At 36.0% G+C, this 20,945-nt stretch overlaps 2 protein-coding genes across 2 annotated transcripts; one reads left to right on the plus strand and one right to left on the minus strand.

The window, feature by feature from the left end:
* Positions 1 to 1,699: 1,699 nt before the first annotated feature.
* On the minus strand, positions 1,700 to 12,188 carry LOC107569403 (vitamin K-dependent gamma-carboxylase-like). The gene is made up of 15 exons (XM_016255492.1): positions 12,019 to 12,188; positions 9,993 to 10,199; positions 9,762 to 9,920; positions 8,135 to 8,300; positions 7,945 to 8,023; positions 7,735 to 7,841; positions 7,481 to 7,644; positions 7,096 to 7,400; positions 5,835 to 5,966; positions 5,335 to 5,486; positions 5,064 to 5,233; positions 3,028 to 3,158; positions 2,757 to 2,904; positions 2,299 to 2,503; positions 1,700 to 2,216 (listed from the first exon to the last, which is right to left on the minus strand). The coding sequence occupies exons 1-15, from the start codon at positions 12,047 to 12,049 to the stop codon at positions 2,057 to 2,059; spliced, it is 2,316 nt and encodes a 771-aa protein (XP_016110978.1). The 5' UTR covers positions 12,050 to 12,188; the 3' UTR covers positions 1,700 to 2,056.
* Positions 12,189 to 12,822: 634 nt separating this feature from the next.
* On the plus strand, positions 12,823 to 20,710 carry LOC107569405 (germ cell-less protein-like 1). The gene is given in 15 exon segments (XM_016255493.1): positions 12,823 to 13,067; positions 13,509 to 13,695; positions 14,410 to 14,533; positions 14,639 to 14,735; positions 14,859 to 14,956; positions 16,047 to 16,159; positions 16,249 to 16,314; positions 16,411 to 16,495; positions 17,532 to 17,622; positions 17,694 to 17,834; positions 18,010 to 18,079; positions 18,161 to 18,251; positions 18,732 to 18,895; positions 19,748 to 19,835; positions 19,932 to 20,710. Coding segments are annotated over 14 exon segments (1,545 nt in total). The 5' UTR covers positions 12,823 to 13,067; positions 13,509 to 13,519; the 3' UTR covers positions 20,073 to 20,710.
* Positions 20,711 to 20,945: the final 235 nt, after the last annotated feature.

Below are 20,945 nucleotides of genomic sequence, written 5' to 3' on the forward strand. Positions count from 1 at the left end.
ATAATCTGCATGTTTTCAGCTTAACATCAGCACAATTGTACTAGTTTGTACTTTTTCACTGTATGTGCTCAGAAAGAATAATGTAGTTGACGGTGTATTGTGTGCTGCTACAGAATCAGAATCAGAATGAGTTTTATTGCCAGGTATGTTTACACATACAAGGAATTTGTTTTCGTGACAGAAGCTTCCACAGTGTAACAGAATGACAGTGACAGAATAAAATAGTTTTGTTACACAGATATAAAAATTAATATAGATGTTAAATATAGTTCATAATACCTAATGCATTAAGCTTCATGAAGTTACAGTAAAACAAAATTTTTTTTATAACAAGTATGCTTGTGTGTGCGTGTATATAATGAATATTACTTGTATATTAATATATGTGACCCTGGACCACAAAACCAGTCACAAGGATCAATTTTTCGAAATGGAGATTTATACATCATCTGAAAGCTGAATACGCTAACCTGCAGCTAAGAACCATTTTCAGTGGATTCTCGTCTTTGAAAATGCAGTTTAGTCTGGACTAATGTTAGTCTAATATTTTTAGAAACTCCACTGAGTAGTAAGAGTGCATGAACACTAGTTGTAACAGTTTTTCCACTACTGTTGGGAAGTAGTCGAGCAGATAATGCAGTTTGAGAAGTTTAACCTGTTTAAATGTTATAAAGCTGATTTGTTATGTACCATTTCAAGCAGTTCTAGAATTGTTTTCATTTAGATGTCTTAATTCTGCATATGGACAATGTGCCATTCCATTATGTGTGTGTTATTGTTAACACTTTGGATTCTCATGCACTTTAACAAGGGTGAAAAGATCAGTTGTAAATGAGTATCATTTTAAACCTGACAGCAATAAAACATCTAATTCATTCATTAATTAAATACTTTGTCATCTTTCAATCATGTTATAATGACACATTGGGGTAGTGTTGCACTGTTTATTCAAAAACTGACACATACAGACAAATCCCATCGGAACAGCTTTCTTGCATTCTTAATCTCACAGTCACAGTGTGCATATAAAAGCTGTGAGAAGGTTTATGTTGCATAAAACCCAGCATTTAATAATGCAGCATTTTGCATAATGAAACTTATGCATTAAGGACAATTCAGGACCCGTCCATGTTTGGCACATTTTATAGACACTGCATTTGATTTAATGTATGAATAAATCCTGTGATGAGACAATGCATGGCAGGATACCTTGAGCACTAAAGGGTGAATTGTAAGATAAATGCTTATATTTGGTTTTATAAAAAAAAAAAAACGGTATGCTTCAAACATTCCAAACAAGTTTAGTTTAATAAAATTGAAATACTAGATTTAATACTGAAAAAATAACAGTAATAGTTTTTAAACTAGCAAATACTAGACTCTACTCTCGAAAAATAAAAAAAAGGCAAGTACATTTTTAGTGTCATTAATTGAATTTCAGTAACCAGGGAGCAAAAAATAGCAGCTTATTTCTGCCACAGAAAAAAAATATACAAAATGTAATTGTAACTTTTTATCTCACAATTTGTTCTCGCATTTTTGGACACCTGACCTGATGCATATGCAGATGCATTTCTATTCTGTGGGAGAAATAGGCTTTCATATTTAAAGGGATAGTTCACCCAAAAATTCTAAATCCTAAATATAAACCAACTCATTTTACTTTCATGTTGTTCCAAACCTGTATAACTGTATAAACTGTATATTAGTGGAACACAAAAGAAGAAATTTTGAAGAATGTTCCCGCTGCTCTTTTCCATACAAAGGAAGTTCAACAAAATGGACATTTTCGAACTCAAAAACAAACAAACAAATAGAAAATGGTACCATAAAATAGTCTTTACGACTACAGTATAAAACTCTAACAGACATGGGTTTAGAACAACATGAGGGTGTGTAAAAGACGACAGATTTTCATTTTGGGTTTCAGTAAATAATAAAATAATGACCCAACTGTAAACCATAAACTCCAAATTTGCTCCAAAAATACTGACCTACTAAAGCATTTGTTGATTTGCTGCAGGATCCTCCAGCAGCTCAGTAACAGTGTCTTTTCTCACAGCTCTCCGTGGCCCACCTCCTCTTTAAGATGCTCATCCTGACTGGTCTCGGTCTCGGGCTCCTTCATGTTGGCGTAGGCCACTTCTCTTGTCAGTTGCTCTAGCGGTGGCAAACCCACGGCCAGGTTACGCAAAGCAATGGCTGTCATCAGGAACCTCAAAAGATAAAACAAAATAACACTATTCACTACTGTCATGACTGTAGGCATATAATATATGAGTTAATGCCTTAACATACCCTCGTTTAATCGAGTAGTATTTCTTTGAGGAAAATCTCTGGAACCTTTCGATCAAAGAAGCTTCTCGTCGCTTTTTCACCTCCTGCATACGCTTCTGTCGTTTCAGGAAGAGTCGTACTACAGGGTCGATCACGCTGTTGTCTGAGTCCTGGTCGTCGAGACCGGTGATGAGCGGCTGCAGCTCAGGAGGCAAAGGCTCGGTTTCTAGAAACAGCAACAAGTTGTTACATCCGGTTCTTCAGGGGAGCTACACAAAAAAAAATAATAACGTAGCTTCTTTTACTCGCATTGATGTTCACGGACGTTTTACTACGAAGGCCAGGGAGAGTTTAAAAATAGACAAGTACTGTATATTTACAAGTAAAGTTCTGTTCATATTTTAAATAAAGATGTTGTTGCCATTTGTTTTGTGGCATATGTTTTTACACTGACTTAATCTGAATTAAATTTGAGTTACCTGTTCCATTGCGCACTTTCTCCTGAAGTTCAGAAAGCTTTGTGAAGTTCTTCTGAAGCTCTGCCTCAGTAGTATTTACATAGATGTACATGTAACACGACGGCCCTTCAGACACCGTGTACACCTTATGGTACGCACCAGCTGGAATCTTAATACACAATGACTTTTAGCACATCAAATGAACATAGACACAAACATTAATAATAGTAAGAATTGAAAACGTTACAGTTGAATGAATCAGAGTTCATTAAAGAGGAACTAAGAATTGTACCTGCATCTTTTCTCCAGGTTGTAAACTGTAGTTCTTCTTCTCATCCACCATTTCAACATTCACCTGACCCACCAGGACTTGAACGCTTGTGTTCCCAAGATCCTCACTCACATAGTTTTCAAGATAAAGGCCTGTGGTTGTCACAACATAAATAATAACTGGGCATCTGTGTGGGTAAATAAGCTAAGATATTCTAGTAAAAAAAAAAAACACACAGACCTGGGAAGTCAGCGATGAAGACCACCTCAGTCTGGTTGTCTAAAGACCCTTCAATCTCCTCAAATTTAGTCCTCCACGGTGAGAGGTCAACGAGCAGCGGCATGAGCCATGAATTGGGCCGGAATGGTGACCAACCGGCTTTTACGATATCAACACGTGGGTCAAATATCCTACAGGACAGAAGGAGAGCCAACTTTGATGTCAGAAGCCTTGGACTATCATTTTGCATCATCTAGCAGTGTCAACTGAACACAGAGTAAGCATTATTAACCTCTGTTGGAAGCGGTCATTAATGGACACCCAAATGTCAAAGTAGATCTCTGGGTCTGAGATATTGAACCGTGGCAGATTTTCACTGAGGCAGGTAGCGTATTGCTTCAACATGTCTCCATGGTCTTTCCATCTCCGGCTCTGAGTGAAAACCTGCATGTTGAAATAAGAAGGTAAGCATATACAGTATAAAAGAGCATTATAATGTTGTGGTACCATTTCAATTACTTCCAGTTGGTGTAGTGCTAAAATAAGAAATATTGTGGGCCAAAAACAAGTTAAGCTCCATTGACGGTATCTGTAACACACTGTTGATTATCATGAAAAATAAATTTTTCTCCATATACTTCTATTGCAAGTTAATGAAAAATTTATAAATTCACACACAAAAAAATCTTCCATAAACTTAGGTATGTGTCAAAATGATTACCAATAGAGCTTAACCTGTATTTAACCTGGAACGTTCCTATAAAACTGACTTCTGTTTATCAAGCGACTCACTCCAGGGTTCAGATATCCAACATCCCCCGTTACGCCGTCTGTGTAAGTGATCTTGACATGCTGATGTGAGCGAGAGTGAACCATCATGTCCCATGAGTAGCCATACAGTCCATTTGTCCAGTTATTATAGCCCTGTATAGCCAAGAGATTACATTGTTCACATTTGAAATTCTTATATTTTGCATAATAATAATGATAATAATAAAATGTTACATTGTTAAAATGCATTATTAAATAACAATTAATAATTAAATAATAATGATAATAAATAAAATAAACGTTACATTTAATTATTATTAAGTTAAATAATGAATAAAAAAATATTAATATTAATAACGTTAAAATGTATGAATTATAAAAGTAAAATGTGACCCTGGACCACAAAACCAGTCATAAGGGTAAATTTTTCGAAAATGAGATTCATAGAACATCTGAAAGCTGAATAAATACGCTTTCCATTGATGTATGGTTTGTTAGGATAGGACAATATTTGGTCGAGATACAACTATTTGAACATCTGGAATCTGAGGGTGCAAAAAAATCTAAATATTGAGAAAATCGCCTTTAAAGTTTCCAAATGAAGTTCTTAGCCATGCATATTACTAATCAAAAATTAAGTTTTAATATATTTACAGTAGGAAATTTACAAAATATCTTCATGGAACATGATCTTTATTTAATATCCTAATGATTTTTGGCATAAAAGAAAAATCAAAAATTGACCCATTCAATGTATTTTTGGCTATTGCTACAAATATACCCCAGCGACTTAAGACTGCTTTTGTGCTCCAGGGTCACAAATGATCAAGTTAAATACTATAATAATTATACATATTTTCTCCAGGTTGTAAACTGTAGTTCTTCTTCTCATCCACCATTTCAACATTCACCTGACCCACCAGGACTTGAACGCTTGTGTTCCCAAGATCCTCACTCACATAGTTTTCAAGATAAAGGCCTGTGGTTGTCACAACATAAATAATAACTGGGCATCTGTGTGGGTAAATAAGCTAAGATATTCTAGTAAAAAAAAAAAACACACAGACCTGGGAAGTCAGCGATGAAGACCACCTCAGTCTGGTTGTCTAAAGACCCTTCAATCTCCTCAAATTTAGTCCTCCACGGTGAGAGGTCAACGAGCAGCGGCATGAGCCATGAATTGGGCCGGAATGGTGACCAACCGGCTTTTACGATATCAACACGTGGGTCAAATATCCTACAGGACAGAAGGAGAGCCAACTTTGATGTCAGAAGCCTTGGACTATCATTTTGCATCATCTAGCAGTGTCAACTGAACACAGAGTAAGCATTATTAACCTCTGTTGGAAGCGGTCATTAATGGACACCCAAATGTCAAAGTAGATCTCTGGGTCTGAGATATTGAACCGTGGCAGATTTTCACTGAGGCAGGTAGCGTATTGCTTCAACATGTCTCCATGGTCTTTCCATCTCCGGCTCTGAGTGAAAACCTGCATGTTGAAATAAGAAGGTAAGCATATACAGTATAAAAGAGCATTATAATGTTGTGGTACCATTTCAATTACTTCCAGTTGGTGTAGTGCTAAAATAAGAAATATTGTGGGCCAAAAACAAGTTAAGCTCCATTGACGGTATCTGTAACACACTGTTGATTATCATGAAAAATAAATTTTTCTCCATATACTTCTATTGCAAGTTAATGAAAAATTTATAAATTCACACACAAAAAAATCTTCCATAAACTTAGGTATGTGTCAAAATGATTACCAATAGAGCTTAACCTGTATTTAACCTGGAACGTTCCTATAAAACTGACTTCTGTTTATCAAGCGACTCACTCCAGGGTTCAGATATCCAACATCCCCCGTTACGCCGTCTGTGTAAGTGATCTTGACATGCTGATGTGAGCGAGAGTGAACCATCATGTCCCATGAGTAGCCATACAGTCCATTTGTCCAGTTATTATAGCCCTGTATAGCCAAGAGATTACATTGTTCACATTTGAAATTCTTATATTTTGCATAATAATAATGATAATAATAAAATGTTACATTGTTAAAATGCATTATTAAATAACAATTAATAATTAAATAATAATGATAATAAATAAAATAAACGTTACATTTAATTATTATTAAGTTAAATAATGAATAAAAAAATATTAATATTAATAACGTTAAAATGTATGAATTATAAAAGTAAAATGTGACCCTGGACCACAAAACCAGTCATAAGGGTAAATTTTTCGAAAATGAGATTCATAGAACATCTGAAAGCTGAATAAATACGCTTTCCATTGATGTATGGTTTGTTAGGATAGGACAATATTTGGTCGAGATACAACTATTTGAACATCTGGAATCTGAGGGTGCAAAAAAATCTAAATATTGAGAAAATCGCCTTTAAAGTTTCCAAATGAAGTTCTTAGCCATGCATATTACTAATCAAAAATTAAGTTTTAATATATTTACAGTAGGAAATTTACAAAATATCTTCATGGAACATGATCTTTATTTAATATCCTAATGATTTTTGGCATAAAAGAAAAATCAAAAATTGACCCATTCAATGTATTTTTGGCTATTGCTACAAATATACCCCAGCGACTTAAGACTGCTTTTGTGCTCCAGGGTCACAAATTATCAAGTTAAATACTATAATAATAATACATATTTTTATTATTATTAATATTATCATTATTTAATTATTACTATTAATTTAACTTTAATTGAATTAATTTAATTTTTTCATCAGTGTCATTGTATACCATGTGCTAATCATAAGTCTCCTTGTTAAATAAAAATGTAATGGCAATTGTAACAAGGTTCACAATCAGAGGTATTCATGTTTTTAGCACAAACAGAGCAGGATGAGTTGCATGCCTGCGTTTATTTCTTAGACTGATCACTTTCTTCAAATCTCTACCCATAGTGTATAATCTCTTCCCAGCAAGGCCTGTGATCCCTCTTCCAAAGGTTTGTGCAGATATTTGCTTTGTCTGTCTGTGTTTACATTGATTGTGAAAGCGCTGTATCCTCTGATCGACTGAAGGTTCTAAATCAAACTGCACTCAAACAGAGTAGCGTAGTTTTAAATCACCTGCGTGATGAAGTGCGAGTACGGCAAGAAGAACTGCTCCGTGATGTAAAGGATGGTGAAAATGGCTCTAAACTTGTGCTTGAAGCTCGGTGTGGTAGGTTTGGGAGCAGCGTGAACCTCTTCTTGTTGTTCTCCAGACCCACTGGGTGGTTTTGGGTAGACGCAGGAGGAGCTGGGAATCGGGGGAGGAGAGATGAAGGGCAGTATGGGCTGGAGGAACTCTGGGAAACGGCCGAAAAAGCATCTGGGCCAGTCAGGGTAGCAGAAGAGAGGGCTAGTGGCCAACATGGTGTACGAAAACATTCCTGAGGATAAAAATAAATATAATGACGTCTTCATAATTGCAAATCTTTTGGGCGAACTAGTTTTTTTGAGTCATTTTTACCAATGCTAAAGAGCTGGGAATTCATGCAGTGGAAATAGCTGACAAAGAAGAAGGCGACAGGACGTGTGGCATCAAAGAAGAGCAGATAGCCAGCCGTGAGGTCTAAGATCAGACCTCCACCGTGGACCACCATCAGATTGATCAATTCAACAGGCAAGATCAGTCTGAAACAGAGCGAAGGATAAACATGATGCTGATCCATAAAAACAACTTGATACACAAGGGCAGATATTGTTGGAGGCTAATATACTCACTTGAAAGGTTCAAATAACCAATGGTGCGCCAAGTATTTCATTGAGTATCCTTCCACCCAATCAGCATCTAGTTTCTTGACTCCAGCGATGAAGTACACTATGAAAATCTGTCAAAGGCAATGCGCATTCAGTATATCTAATCATAATTTTCTCAATGTAGATAATCTCCTACAACACAGGGTTGATATTTCTGGCTAAATCGAGATTCACCTGAGTTCTCAGCATAGTGTAGTTCCACAGCGGTACATGGGCGTTCCTCTTCCTGGGGTTTCGCAGTCCATCTAATGACCTGCATTAAGACAATGTTTTTCCTGTGAAGTGCACTTGTGCTATTTGGATTGATGTTTTGTTGTGTAATGCATATTTTTAAAGTGTGAGCGTCCAAATACTCTATCTTTACCAGTATCTGTTGGCGTCCATGAGCGTGAGCTGGAAGCCGATGAGTCCGTACAGATAAGAGTGATTGTTCCAGGTTGTTTTGTCCAGGAAGAAAACGTACCAGTAGGTGGATATAAACATCAGACAGGCAAGGCGATAAAAACAGCCGAGCATGATACCAACAGCACCTGCAAAACACACACAAGTGGATAATCAGTCTTGTGAACGCAGTACTTCTTTAAGCAGACAAACATATGCTTACTGTAGATTGACGCAACTGGGTTCTGAAAAGTAAAAATTCCCAACTAATTTTCTCCATTCTGGCCGATACCAATAAGCTGATAATTATTTTTATGTGATGGCTGATAACTGATAAATGGGCAATATTAAAATAGTATTCAATTTCGTCAAAATAAATACAAAATAAAATACTAAAAACTAAAATAAATTATTTTAAATGCATTAAGTGAAGTTATGCATCAAAAAAATTATTGTACAGAATATGGACATATTTTGACGCTAGCTATCGATTTCATTTAACATGGTTTTAAGTTTACTTTCTTGATGTTTTTTAATGATCAACTGTAAGTGTAAAATGATGAAAAAAATTATCTAGTTATAAAAATAGAGACATTTAAAATTAAATATCAGCTAACAGTATAACCAATATACAACCAACAACCAACTAACCAATATATTGTGAATATCTCCATAAAATATTTTTATCAATTAAAAATTTGTAATAATATATATCATTATATAATAATAAAAACAGGGGTGCACATACGTTTTTCGGTCTGGTGGATTTGGTTTGGTACTCACACTGCACATAGTGTGACTCATTAAATATAACTATAAAATTAAAATAATTATTAAGAGTGATAATAGCATTATTGCATTTATTTATTTTGTATTTAAATATAATAAATAAAATATGAAACAAAATAATCAGTGTGATAATACTATTATATTTAAAAATAAATGGAGTATAAAATAAAATACAGTTATTTTATAATACAATTAAAATACAATGCTAATGTTAAATTATTTTTAAAATATATATATTTTTTTTATCATTTTCAAACCTAAAATCAGCAAATATTTTGGCTGGTTGCCGGCAAGTAAATATATTCGCTGAATGAAATGTCAGTTTGCATTTTGCTCTGAAACCGGCAGCGCACTGCCTACATTTATGCTTTCGGTTTGAGTGGAAATCTTATACAGTACTACAGTTTTACAGCATTAACAGCTGTCAACAATGTCGGTACGCTCATAAGCGATCTGAACATATTTACATTTCTTATTTTGGACCTGCGTACCACTTATGTGCACCCCTGAATATAAATAACAATATACAGTAAATTAAATCTATATATAATATTATTTTTTAATTATAAAAAAAAGACTTTTTACATTGTATCATTGCTTTGATTCTGCCATTTGCTTTGTGATGATTGGTTTCCTCATAAAATAAATTCAAGTGATTTATCTCAGAGCTGGATGTTTTTTGGTTCAAAGTTAAAAAGTTAACATTTTTAGAAATGCCTATAGAGAACATGAATATGAAAAATACTTCCAGAAACAAGGCCATATAGGAATAAATGGGCAATCACTGTTGTATTTCATATAGACTTTTTCGAGGAGCTCACCAAGGAACATCACAAAATACACAAAAAACATCCAGTCCATGGGAAGAGGCTTCAGGAAGTTGAAGAGGGGGAAGCGGCACACAGGTGCCCCATCTAAATACTTGTAGTCCAGATGACTCAGGCCTCGCTCCTGGGTGATGTCCAGCGCCATCAGCATGCCTGAAAAAACACAGCACACATTAACACCCAAACCACAATTCAGAATTATGGATGCCATGCATGAGTACTCACCGAATAAGAAACGGAAAATGCCCAATGAGGCCGGGTCAGTGGGGCGATTGAGGAGACACACCAGCCGATGCCATGAGGAGATGTCTTCCTTCTCAAAGCCAAAGAGACGCTTCACGGTGCTGGTCTGCTCCGACGGGGCCAAGGTTGCCTGTTTGTTCTCATTACTGCTCTTTTTCTTCACTTTGGATGGTTCAACGTATGGAGCACCTGTGGAAGTGAGAAATGGAATCTCATTAATATCTCCATTGTTTCTCCTGGACAGCAATGAGATTAAACTGAGAGCAATAAGTCTCCAGTATATCCGATTTTATCCTGCGGGAAAAAAAGAACATCTCATCTCTAGAGTTTCACATTCTGCTCAAGTTTACCAAAGCTTTCAATGGCAGAGATTTCAATATGAACTCAAATAATTCTAAAATATTTCTTATGTTCTTTTAGATCAAATAATTGTAATTAATTTTACAGCTTTAAACTTCTAAAGGGGTCATATGATGTTGCTAAAAAGAACATTATTTTGTGTATTTGGTGTAATGAAATGTGTTTATGCGGTTTAAGGTAAAAAAACACATTATTTTCCACATACTGTACATTATTGTTTCTCCTCTATGCCCCGCCTTTCTGAAACGCGTCGATTTTTACAAAGCTCATCGGTCTGAAAAGCGAGGTGTGCTCTGATTGGCCAGCTATCCAGTGTGTTGTGATTGGCCGAATACCTCAAGCGTATGACGGAAATGTTACATCCCTTACAACATTGTGATGATGCCCTGTCCAGCCGGAGCGACGATTCAAAACCAGTAAAACCCATTATAAACGAGGCATTCGTTGCATCCAGTGGGGACATAATTATGGATTATAATGACTTATACTGAGTTTTTACGCGTTGCATCGCGCCGCATAGACATAAACCATGTCTGCATTTGGGATCGGAGAAATGACAAACAACAAGCGCTACTCTACACTGCCCAAAAAAACTCGCTTTATCACAGTGTTGTAAATACAACTTAACCACTGATTTCTAGTCGTGTCTATTTTTTGAAAAAACGGCCAAACAAAGTAGTTTCGCTTTCACAACGAAACACAGCATCACACACGGCGGCCTACAGTGAGCAGAGGCAGTGGGCTTGAGAACGGCGCGGCCGGCAGATTCGATGAAGGAGGCTTGCGGCAACCCCATGTGACGACCCCGGGCTGGACTTCGCTTCGTCCACGGTGAAAGCCGATCCGGCGATCCACAGCACAATGTTGATGTATTTCCTCAGCGACCAGCACGGATCAGCTCTAGACATGACGAAGCGGATATCGTCCTCTTTTGGAAGACCAAACAAAGTAGTTTCGCTTTCACAACGAAGCACACAGTGTCTTCACGACATGGCGGCAGCAACAATACTACAGCGAGAATAAAAGTTACGCCTTCTTTCTTAGCGTGAACGTTTGGGCGGCGTTATGCAAATCTTCCCACATAGTGATGTAGATATGTGGGGGCGTGTTAGAACGAGCCGTTTTAGGTAGGTGTGGCTGACTCTGAACTTTTATAAAGAATATCTCTTTGGATTTGAGACTTTAGTCTTTGCAACTTTACAGATCTTCTTTGTGCACCAAGAGCTTGTAACACTCCAAAGAGAAAGGAACAATGAAATCGCATCAAATGACCCCTTTAACATTCGTGCCTATTTTCTAAGCTGAATGAATTTTAGGAGACACATCTGAGACCTGAATAAAACTAAACTGAGAACGCCATAATGTCTCTTGAGCTATGTAAATAAGCACCTCTGGGCAACACATTTTCTTATTAGTACACTTCATAGTATACTACAAAACAATAAGTGCATTGTTTTCGACGCAACCTAAACAAATCAAATAACATCTAATTACATTTAACTATCAATACACTTAATTAATCAAACGATGTGTAAACCTTAAATAATCAAATGCACGCTAAAGCTAATGTCCAAGTATGCACCGTCGGTCGGTAGTATTACATCCATACCATCTCTTTAGGCCACTTTTACTGTAGTACAGTATTTACCTGCTGGCGCGTCTCTCGCTCCTGGCTCCATGTTGCAGGTTTTGAAACCAGTGTGCGCTAAAGGTTACAAAATGCTTGTCAGTCTTAAACCGACCGAAATACTTTCACACCCGACACATCGGTAGACTTCCACGCGTGAGCGCGAGGTACGTGTCGGTGTCAAACAGACGCACAGCTAGGGGACTGCGGCGATCTCTGGACGCTCATTGGCTGCTTCCGCCCTAAGCCCCGCCCAGCAAAGGCGCGCTGGAAACGAGCAGCGCCTCTAGTGGTCAAAGCTGAGCGCGTCGTCAACGAGTGGCTGTGGTTCGATTTGGGGTTGCGACTTGCAACATTTTTTCATTTCTATTTTAGAGTGAATGAAAATATCTCAGCTGAACACCAAAGCCATTTATGTTATGCAGTTAACTTTCAAACACAAGACGTTCCCCTAATGTTAGCATTTGGTTCCCGTTTGGTTATTTTTTTTTTACCAAGCAGTAGAATTCTAGGAACCTTGTTTTTAGGTTTAATATGTTTGTAATAAAATAACCTTCCGAGAACGTTGCAGGGTGTTTTTCTAAAAGAACCTAAAATAACGTATACGTTCCCTAATGATCGATTATTTATTTATATATGTATATGTATATGCATATCTATGCAAATAACGTTCTCTAATTGTTACATTTGTTTAATTTCATAATAATGAACTACTCAGAACTGATAGACATAAAGCAACAATAAAACGTCTGTTATGAAAACGTTGAATTTATTTATGTATTTATGTTTGGCTTGTTGCATCTCCGCGACGCTAGGTGGCAGCAGCACCCGGCGAACACCACAGACAGCCGTGGCGTGGAGGAGAGACGCAGACCTCCTGTTTGCTATTTACCAGTCTGCATTTGTTTCAAACTGCGGATTCATTTGTTATACATTCATACAGCCGATTTCGATGTGCGGTCATTAAATACGTATATATGCGTTCGTTATACGCCTGAGGATGCGCTTGCACAGCGGTTGATGAGCAGATTCCAGGGTGTGTCCAGTATCTTGAGAGGCAGAAGCTTGGGGTGAGTGTTTACAAGAGGCGAGATTGTTTACTTCTGTTGTGTATCATAAAAACGACAGCGTATGCAGACATAAAAGTTCATGATGTTAAGATAGTATAACGGTGATACTGACACCTCGACATCAATAAATGCTTGTAAGCCAGTCACTTCACAAGTTCACAACACAACATCGCTGATTCTGTGCTAAACCATCAGCCTGAAGCTTCTTAATTGGAACCAGTGGAATGTGCAGTGACAATCATTTAGGCAAATTCACTTTAGATTATGCAAATTAAGCACTGGAAAATGAGCCTGTCACCTGACTTCATACAGTGTTCAAGTTGTACTATTTTTAGACTTTCTGCAGGTGGCACCCAGTATAAATGCACTGGTTGTACAGTTGTCATGCCATGTCAGTGCTGTTAACCAGTTTGGTAACATGGGTAGTGTGTGTTTTTGTAGGCTGAATAATTATGGGTTCACTCGGGAGCCGCTTCCAGTCGTCCCCCCGGGGCCCAGAGGAGGCTGTGGAGAGGCAGTGCGCTGGGAACAGACACAGCTGTGAGTGCAGGAAGAGGAAACGCAGCTCGCACTGTGAGTGTGACAGCGAGCCCGAGGAAGAGGACAGTCAGCTGGACACGCCACGCAGGTGAGAATGCCACAACTCAGTTTGATGCACAAACACAATACTGATCTCACAATACTTTAGCCAAAATCATTCAAAATGTTTTTTATATATATATAAATAAAAAGTTGTCAATATTGTATTTTATTAAATAATATATTTAATTTTTAATTGATTAAGAATAATTAATAAACACCGAAAATCAAATATGTGACTTTCTGGGTTTACCGTATTTGATGCTGTTGCCACTTTCTGCAGTGCATATTATTGCATTTTTGTATTGTGATGCAATATATTGTTGCGTCACTAGTAAAAGTGGTAATATTGTGAAATATAATTCAAGTTTCATTTGTTTTCTATGTGGATATATATATTAAAATGTAATTTATTCCTGTGATGCAAAGCTGAATGTTCAGCATCATTACTCCCGTCTTCAGCGTCACATGATCCTTCAGAAATCAGTCTAATATGCTGATTTGCTGCTCATGAAACATTTCTTCTTTTTTTTTTCTTTTCTTTGAAAAGATCTTATAGATATCCTTAGTATCACTTTTGATTAATTTAATGCATCTTTGCTGAGTAAAAGTATTCTTTAAAAAAAAAAAAACTCTCACTGACTCCAAACTTTTAAACTTTAGTCATATAAATGTGACAGTGGATGCCTGCATTGTTACATTAATAGCGCTGTATTTATTAAATGCGTCTAATGTTTTGGGGGTTTTTTTTGTCTGTGAACAGAAAGAAGTTGAAAAGCACCTCAAAGTACATCTACCAGACACTGTTTCTGAATGGAGAAAACAGTGACATCCAGATCCGCGCCCTGGGGCAGGAGTGGAACCTGCATAAAATTTACCTGTGTCAGGTTGTTCCAGCTGTTCAGTCCTCCTAATAACAGAGTACTGAAGACAGGACACTTTCTTTTTGCTTTGATTTAAAGTTTTTCCCTCTTTTTTATTTTATTTTGCAGTCTGGCTATTTCTCCAGCATGTTCAGTGGATCCTGGAAGGAGTCTAACATGATGGTTATTGAGCTTGAGATTCCAGACCAGAATATTGACATGGAGGGTGAGGATTGGGAAAATATGTTTTTAACACCTCCTTGATGCAATGAACCCACTTAAGTTGTTGTTGTTGTGTTGTAAACACCAAACGTTCATATCCTGACCATGCTTTTGTCTTCTCCTGTAGCCCTGCAGGTGGTTTTTGGGTCACTCTACAGGGATGACGTGTTGATCAAACCAAGTCGAGTGGTTAATGTTCTCGCTGCTGCTTGTATGCTTCAGTTGGTGAGTATGTTTGGTGTTAAAAACAGCATCATTACTATCTGATTCCATAAAGACGTACAATTACTTTATAATGCAACTTCATTTCCTTTTCCCTTTTTGGCCAACAATAAAGAATACCTTTTTATGATCATGTGCATTCATTTTAGGGATGACGTGTTGATCAAACCAAGTCGAGTGGTTAATGTTCTCGCTGCTGCTTGTATGCTTCAGTTGGTGAGTATGTTTGGTGTTAAAATTGGTGTTAATCTGATTCCATAAAGACGTACAATTACTTTATAATGCAACTTCATTTCCTTTTCCCTTTTTGGCCAACAATAAAGAATACCTTTTTATGATCATGTGCATTCATTTTATGGATTGCAAACCAAAACATTGGTTGTGAATTCATCTTGTCATCTTGTTAGCTTCATAAAATGTAATCTAACCGGCTATAAATTGCCAGAATTATTTTTGATAGTCATAGTCAAATCAGTACAAGTGGAGTTGCACATTATAAATCTATAATATTTTGCCCTCATTACCTGTTGATTATAATAACTGTTTAATTTCTAGGTATTATTTTAGGTATGTGTACTACTATGCAAAAGTTTGGGGTCAGGAGTTTTTTTTGTTGTTGACAGAAATCAATAATTTTTTTTCAGCGAGGAATACATTAAATGGAAAAGTGACAGTAAAGTCATTTATAATGCTAGAATTTATAATTGATCAAAGAATCCTGAATAAAGAAATGTTTCTTGAGCAGCATATCAGAATGATTTCTGAAGGATCATGTGACACTGAAGACTGGAGTAATGATGCTGAAAATTCAGCTTTGATCACAGGAATACATTTTAAAATATATCCAAATAGAAAACTGTTATTTTAAATTGTAATAATATTTCATTATATTACTATTTTACTGTTCTTGATCAAAAAAGGAAAAAAACGTACCAACCCCAAATGTTTGAACGGTAGTGTAGGTATAATTGTCTTTGTAAAGAAAACTTAAAAAAAAAAAAAGTATAGTAATTTTTGTTGAAAATATAAAAATCGAGTTGTAATCACCTCTGCAGGTTCTCTTCCTTAATGATTTGCCGTTTGTCTTTCCCAGGATGGACTGATCCAGCAGTGTGGAGAGACCATGAAGGAGAACGTGAATGTGAAGACTGTGTGCAGCTATTATAACGCGGCCACCATGTACGGCTTGGACTCCGTCATGAAGAAGTCAGTAGTCTTGTCTGATTTCCTTTCTGATTATTCTCTAACACACGTGTGACATAAGAAACGTGTCGCATGTTCTCTGTGCTTTGCAGGTGTTTAGAGTGGCTCCTCAATAACCTCATGACGCATCAGAACGTGGACCTAATGAAGGAGCTCGGGTACAGCCTTACTATGTGCATCTGTGTCTGACCTCATCTGAAGGTTTTAGTGCTAGTAAATATTGGGTCTGTTTTAATATGTGTGTGTGTGTGTAGGGTGGAAATTATGGAACAGCTCATTCAGTCCTCTGATCTGTTCGTAATGCAAGTGGAAATGGACGTCTACACGGCACTGAAAAAGGTAGATGCCGTCATATATCATCATAGCATTTCATGATATTACAGGCAAAACATATAGTACTTTATTATTATTGTCTGATATAAAATATAATAAATTAAATATTTATTTATATATTTATTTTGATAAAGGAACAAGAATGCATTCTATATTGTTAGTTATATTTTAAAATTAATATTTAGTGGAATTATGCAACTTATGCTTACTTAACAGTTCATGCATTATAGAAAAATTGTATTAAAAAAGTAATAAATATCATACAGCATGCATTTGAAGTCTATTTATTTCTTTGTAATGCATTTTGTGATGTATTATGCCCACCTCAGCCAAAATGATCAATATTTAATTATCAACTAATAATTTATTATATGATTCAAATTTGAATCATATTAAATAAAATGAAGTTTTATTTCAATTAAAATTATTATTTTTACATATTTTACATTTTAACTTTAAATGAAAAACAAATATAGGCCTATATATGGATGTACACACATACACACAGTAGGAACTGATTTCGTACGTGTTTTTATATTTTATATTGATTTTATATTTTTATGTTATTATATAATGATTTTAACTAACAGTGTTTTTACTACCCTTTTTTATTATTAATCATAATATTATTTATATATTAATATATTTATTACACATCCTCTACTATACTACTAACATACTTTTTATTTTATTTGTAACCTGATATTTTTTTGTTGGCATTGAAAAGGTTTTGAAATATTGATGTCAATTTAAAGGTTCTTTTATGAACAATAAAAAAAGAAAAGTGTTTCAAAGATTATAAATACGATGACAAATACACTTTTGTTGTGATCAGTTACTATAAATACCTGGTGTATCAAATATGATGCGAAAACAGTATAAAGTTGCATAACATTTTAATTGCATTCTAATAGTTGAGTGTCAAAAAATTTGATTTTTTTTTTTAATGTTATTTCATATGTCCTGCTTTACAGGGTTAAAGCTGGTGTTTAGTGGTGCACTGAAACTACATCACTGCTGTATATATTTGACTCTTTTTCAGTGGATGTTCTTGCAGCTTAATCCATCCTGGGATGGGCCTATCAAACAACTTCTGCTCGATGCAGACGCCTGGCTGTGTAAAAGAAGAAGTGGTACGTTCCATGCATAGAACTACATAAGTGCATTTATATAACCTTCCCCTAACTGCCACACTCATACACAGAGGCTGGAGAAGAGGAGCCGTTTCTGAACACAGATGACGGGATGCCCTTCGTCCCCGTTTTCAGACACATCCGCCTGCAGTACATCATCAATGACCTGGCCTCGGCCCGCTTGCTGGAACGGGACAACATCCTACCTCCTGGTGAGACTTTCCTCCCAGAAATGACACGAAGCTGGTCAGATTAAAGATTTCTGAGACCAGTTTTGCTGGTTTTGTGTGCGGTATGCATCAGATAGTCCTCAGATGGTCCATTGTTACCTGAGGCTGAGATTAGTGGGGCGGATATGAACTCCACTTCCTCTTGTGTCTTTATCAGAGTGGCTGAGCGCCGTGTACAAACAGCAGTGGTTTGCTATGCTGAGGACAGAACATGATAACGATAACGGGTGAGAGAACGGCCCAAACATCGTCACTGCTAAACATTAAATGGGGTTTGAGTTGCAAATAAGTGAATATGATTGTTACAGACCACAAGAGGCCAATAAAGAGGAGTTTGAGCTGAACAGCATGCGCTGTGGCCGAAAACTGACCAAAGATGGAGATGTGAGTTGGACTCCTGCTATTAAATATATTGTATCATTTGCTGCATGTTTTGGTTTAGAATGGAATATATATATATACACAGTGGGGAAAAAAAGTATTTAGTCAGCCACCAATTGTGCAAGTTCTCCCAGTTAAAAAGATGAGAGAGGCCTGTAATTTTCATCATAGGTATACCTCAACTATGAGAGACAAAATGAGAAAAAAAAATCCAGAAAATCACATTGTAGGATTTTTAAAGAATTTATTTGCAAATTATGGTGGAAAATAAGTATTTGGTCAATAACAAAATTTCATCTCAATACTTTGTTATATACCCTTTGTTGGCAATGACAGAGGTCAAACGTTTTCTGTAAGTCTTTTCACACACTGTTGCTGGTGTTTTGGCCCATTCCTCCATGCAGATCTCCTCTAGAGCAGTAATGTTTTGGGGCTGTCACTGGGCAACACGGATTTTCAACTCCCTCCAAAGATTTTCTATGGGGTTGAGATCTGAAGACTGGCTAGGCCACTCCAGGACCTTGAAATGCTTCTTACGTCAATTATGGCTTTGACCTGCTGGTGACCTATACAAATCGTTTCATCATCTTTAAGAGAAACACCCTCAGTCAGCCATGTGGAGGCGCTGTCAGTTTACAGCCACGACGCCACCTTGCATACCGGTGAGCCGTACACCTCGGATTATTTCTTATATTATATTATATTATATCATGGAGGAATGAGTAATATAACATATTTTATGTCATACAGTCTGCCTAAACTATCAATCATAATAATAAGATTTTCTTGTACATATATTGGACATATGTGTTTCTTAGTAATGAAAGTATATAAGCACAACATATATCAATTTATGTTTGTATATGAGTTTAATAATTACTTTATAATTCAAATATTTAATTAACAGATATCACCATAGTTGAACTGTTACGTTTAAATATGCAAAATAAGCATTCTCTAATTAAAATGCACTAAATTGCATACATTTCTTTCTCCTTTAACATATTAAAGTTGAAGGATTTTTACAGCTGGGATTTTGGTATATTTTAATCACTTCATAAATCAGAAAGTCCAGTCAACAGCCAGTAAAAGATCATTTTTCACCATATTTTTTTGGGGAAAAAATCGATAATTAAACATTTTCTATAAAACTAGACAAATTATTTACAGAATGAACTCTGTAAAAAAATCAACTTCAGAATATAAACGGTCTTTAAAGATATGTATTGTAATTAAAACCTTCAGTTGCAAATGGATACAATGGAATAAAATAAACAAATGTGTATTTTGTATGTTTTCGTTCTGCTAGCCTGATGTTATGAAAGCAAAAAATAGCCCAAAATCTCAAAATTGACCAATGCATGAAAAAAAACAATAGTTTTCCCTGTAGTGATTTGCCTTAAATAAAATGTATATTAAATAATGTTGATAAATATATTACATATATATTTAATATAGTCATTATGATTTAATTTCATATTTAATAAGTTGGATAATAATGTTTTTTTTTTCAGATTGCGTCTTGCTTCATTTGATAACAGTGGAAAAGTGGTTTGCAGCCGGTCAACTGGCTACCAGCTTGTTACTCTTGAAAAGGACCAGGTATTCTGTCGTAATGTTAAATATAAAACCAGTATATTTCCAGTTACTTTAAGGCTTGGCTTGACTGAACAGCTTCATTGTGTTATATGTACGCAGGAATACGTGGTGATGAATCTGGACAGCCGGCTCTTGTCTTTTCCTCTGTATGTGTGCTGTAACTTCCTCTACACTTCCCCGTCCAGTGAGAGGAGAGGTGACACACCGGAGCCGGAGAACAGCGCCCACAGTGTGTCGTGACCACACACAGCATAAAACCTCCATCGCCCACCAGGCCAGCCGTCAGGCTTCATGTATATTATTTCATTCATTTTATTTGTATGCTTAATTTGTAAATAGTCAGATGCCTTTTAAATAATGTGTTATATCAGCATCAGAGCTAAGAGTAAGTGCTCTTGGTCATGAACTTCATTTGATTCTGTTTGTATTTGTTTGGAAATAGTCTTATTTAAACTTGTTTGGCTGGTTATTCATTTGTCAGTCATTCCCTTTTTTTTTACAAAAAAGAAAAAGCCTGAATATCGGTTTTGTACTGTCATAGTTGTTTGAAATTGGTGCTAACGTGATACATGTTGTCATTTTTTGTCAATGCATGCTGATGTAGGAACAGTGAAGGGTTAACAGGCATGTGTTGGTTTATCAACAGGGCATTTTAAGTGATTTCCACAGGTGTCCAATGAAGCAGTACAATTTTCAATATTTATACACAATGTGGTTTTGGTTAAATGTAAATATTGTTGGACCAAAGTGTCATGTGATAGAAAAAATTCAAAATATTCATTAAAACAGTACAGACAGAAGAAATTGCGCTCACTTTTTAAATCTGCAGTGTGAAGAAACATCTCAGTGCAGTACTAAAACTGGTTTTAACAGGATGATTTTTTATGTACACAAATACACACTCACAATATATATATATATATATATATCTATTTTAGAATATGTGTGTGTATGCAGTTTTTAGGACCATTATGACTTTTTTTTTTATATTGTGGCATTATTTTTATTATAATTTAAAAAATATTCTCATATGTTAAATGCAATATATTTACATTGCTTCTTTCAATGTTATATTTTAAACTTATATTAATTTGTGCTGTCAATTAAATAATA

This window comes from Sinocyclocheilus grahami, unplaced genomic scaffold (assembly GCF_001515645.1).
Source record: "Sinocyclocheilus grahami isolate Dianchi unplaced genomic scaffold, SAMN03320097.WGS_v1.1 scaffold1342.1, whole genome shotgun sequence".
In the NCBI taxonomy this organism is placed as follows: Eukaryota; Metazoa; Chordata; class Actinopteri; order Cypriniformes; family Cyprinidae; genus Sinocyclocheilus; species Sinocyclocheilus grahami.

Bases quoted from the DNA above. Each gene is read 5' to 3' on its own strand.
- LOC107569403 (XM_016255492.1), bottom strand. From the start codon at position 12,049: ATGGAGCCAGGAGCGAGAGACGCGCCAGCAG. The intron at 8,301-9,761 runs GTGAGCTCCTCG...TGTGTTTTGCAG, and splicing joins GTATTTTGTGATGTTCCTTG to GTGCTGTTGGTATCATGCTC. The intron at 5,967-7,095 runs GTGATTTAAAAC...TTGGCTATACAG, and splicing joins ACTCGCACTTCATCACGCAG to GGCTATAATAACTGGACAAA.